The 2,500-nt window shown below is 39.5% G+C and overlaps 2 protein-coding genes across 2 annotated transcripts in view; one reads left to right on the top strand and one right to left on the bottom strand.

Annotated features, from left to right (window-relative positions):
* Window positions 1-1,681, bottom strand: part of LOC113668953 (uncharacterized) — a 2,745-nt gene extending 1,064 nt beyond the window's left edge. The window contains exon 1 of the mRNA XM_089197037.1: window positions 76-1,681. Coding sequence (XP_089053163.1) covers window positions 76-1,024 — 949 coding nt within the window. The 5' untranslated portion in view covers window positions 1,025-1,681. The remainder of the gene's footprint in view (window positions 1-75) is intronic.
* Window positions 1,639-2,500, top strand: part of LOC113668094 (PIH1 domain-containing protein 2) — a 2,191-nt gene continuing 1,329 nt past the window's right edge. Inside the window, exons 1-2 of the mRNA XM_027183969.2 lie at window positions 1,639-1,887; window positions 2,449-2,500. The exon at window positions 2,449-2,500 is cut by the window's right edge and continues 620 nt beyond it. Of these exons, the coding sequence (XP_027039770.2) occupies window positions 1,711-1,887; window positions 2,449-2,500 (229 nt within the window). The 5' untranslated portion in view covers window positions 1,639-1,710. The remainder of the gene's footprint in view (window positions 1,888-2,448) is intronic.

The raw sequence follows: 2,500 nt of genomic DNA, 5'->3' as shown, positions 1-2,500 counted from the left end.
GATGGGGTAGAGATTCAAATCGCCACTGAGAGTAGCGGGCAAACACTGCAAAGAAATGTTTGCAAGGGTAATTACTTTTTTTCCAGGAGGTACAGGTGCAACTAGGATAGGAAAAATCCACTAGCTCCTTTTTGTTTACGTTGGCTGCGCTTTTCACGCTGAATTGGCCTTTCCGAAAGTTTACGGATGAGATGTCGGCTTCAGTGAATTCACCAGCGGCAAATCTACTGTCCAAACAGTGTTTAACAAACTGTGGTGGTCGGTTGTGAAGATAAGTCGGTATTCTAGAATTATATCTTCCATAGGCATCGCTGAACTTGAGGTTCTTTTCCAAATATCTTCTGTGCGAGTCAGGAATGAACGATTCTACCAGCATCGTTGCAATGCCATAAACCGATTTGTCAACTGATCTCGGCAGATATTCGTACTTGAACAGCTTGTTTTGCGCCTCAGTGCCGTTATTGGTGTTAACTATGTTTGTCACCTGCTGCTTTCGAAAAGCCTGTGCCCAACGAACTTGGCATGATAGCCACGTGTTGTTTAGATAGTTCTGAACATTTGGTTTTTCTTTATAAAGCCGGGATTCTTTCAAGGTATTCACTCGCTTTTCGAATTTGTGAACTGTGCTAGCATAGGTGATGCTCTTCATAAGCTCTAAAAATATCTCTTGCTCAGCAGACGAAAGGCCATTCTTCTTTGACTTGGACCAGCGGTGCATTGCTTGTAATCTGTGGAAATCACAAATGTACACCAAACTTTTGGGGAATTGTTGTTCGAGGGCAGCGATTTCTGCATTGGAATAATCCACCATGAAGTACGCCGGATTCCACGCTGGGTTCCATCCCTTGATTATGGCAAGTGCTTCACTTATAGAGGCTTGATCTTCGGACTGACATATGAATTCAGCCACAACCTTGTATCCCACGTTGGTATGTACACAAACGAAAAAAAGTGGAATTGTGTACCTTGTCGTTTTGTACTTGGCGTCCATCAGGGCCAGTTCACTACCATATATTTCAAGCATTCGTTGTTGCCATGGCTCTTGATGTACAAAGAGGAAGGTTTCCTCAGGAGATCTAGGTCTTGGTTCATCTTTTTCGTTAATGACAGCGTCTCTGGTACGGTAAAAGAAGTTGCTTTTGGGAGACTTAGTTTGCCAATCTTCTATTTTTTTACCCAATGCTTCTTGGTCGTCATCGCAATACTTCACTGCTGAAATCGCCTTGGCAATGTGGTTTCGCAAGTCCTGGCGACAAGGGTAGTATCGCCTATTTGTTTTCTTTGGCCTTCGTTCCTCGGGATGGCCGAAAAATAGATCCTCCCGAACATATTTATCAAGAGACCTTTGCACCTCAGAAAGGTTAGTTATGTTTTGCTTTACGAGGTCGAGCTAGCTACAAACCATATACATAATTATTCTTGGTGCTTTTCCAAATGCCACTGACTCCCTCTCCGAAGCCTCCATTGTTTATTAAAGCAGTAAAAGATATGAGTTCAATCAACACTTTTGAAAAATTGCTTAAACTGTGAAGTAAACTGTTAACATTTCGGCTTTACAACACGATTGTCTCTGGAACAACAAATTCTATATCTCTATATGAAGTATAAAAGCTGTTTCACCGCTGACCGCTCATATTTGGGTCGTTTTTTCTATCCCCGCTCGTCGCCCGTGATGTAGTAACTCCCCTCCTTATTTCACAGAAAAACAAGATGGCGGAACAGAAAGGCTCGGACATTCTGAATCAAGCGGACAGTATGTGGAAAATGTTGGATGATCTGGCTGATTCAGATCCTGAAGCATACAAGAAGTTTATTGATAAAACTTTGAAGGAGGGATCTACCTATTTTAAGCCACCTGAACCTTGTTTTTGTATCTCTACCACTTTGGTAAGTAAACATTAGAATTGTGCGCTAGAGTAAATAACCAAACGAAAATGATTTACATTTAGATCTCTAAGATTAAGTTTTAGAGAAATTTTAAACTTTCATAAGTCCATTAGCACATTCTACCCTTAGATAAACGACAAGATTTGACTGATTGATATGAGATAGTTTGAGTGATAGTGTTGATTCTGTATCTATGAATTTTGAGGACTTCCTACTTTGGAAAATAAATTTAGTCCAAGAAAGCTATTTTTACATTTTTTTTTTATAAATTATGATAGAAATATATTTAATACACTGTAGCAATATCAGAGAAATCGTATGTGGAAACTTTTCACTGCTCTTATCTTTTCAAAACCTTTACATTCACTCTGTATCAGCTGCTTCCCAGATATTACACATTCTTTAAAGCAACAATTTACACACACGTCTTGGTTAAAGAAAGAAAGAAAGAGTGATTTCAGAATTTATCAGTCAGTTATCGTGAAGCTATCATCAACCTTTTTTCTTCATCTTACATGTGTCTTTGAAGAAGTTTGAGTTTTTTTGTTCCTTAAATTACAGCTTCCAACTGTGATCACTCATGAGCTATTTGTGAACATCTGTGGCTGGGAAC

This window comes from Pocillopora damicornis, chromosome 2 (assembly GCF_964200805.1).
Source record: "Pocillopora damicornis chromosome 2, jaPocDami1.2, whole genome shotgun sequence".
In the NCBI taxonomy this organism is placed as follows: Eukaryota; Metazoa; Cnidaria; class Anthozoa; order Scleractinia; family Pocilloporidae; genus Pocillopora; species Pocillopora damicornis.
This window is presented reverse-complemented; position numbering and strand designations above follow the sequence as displayed.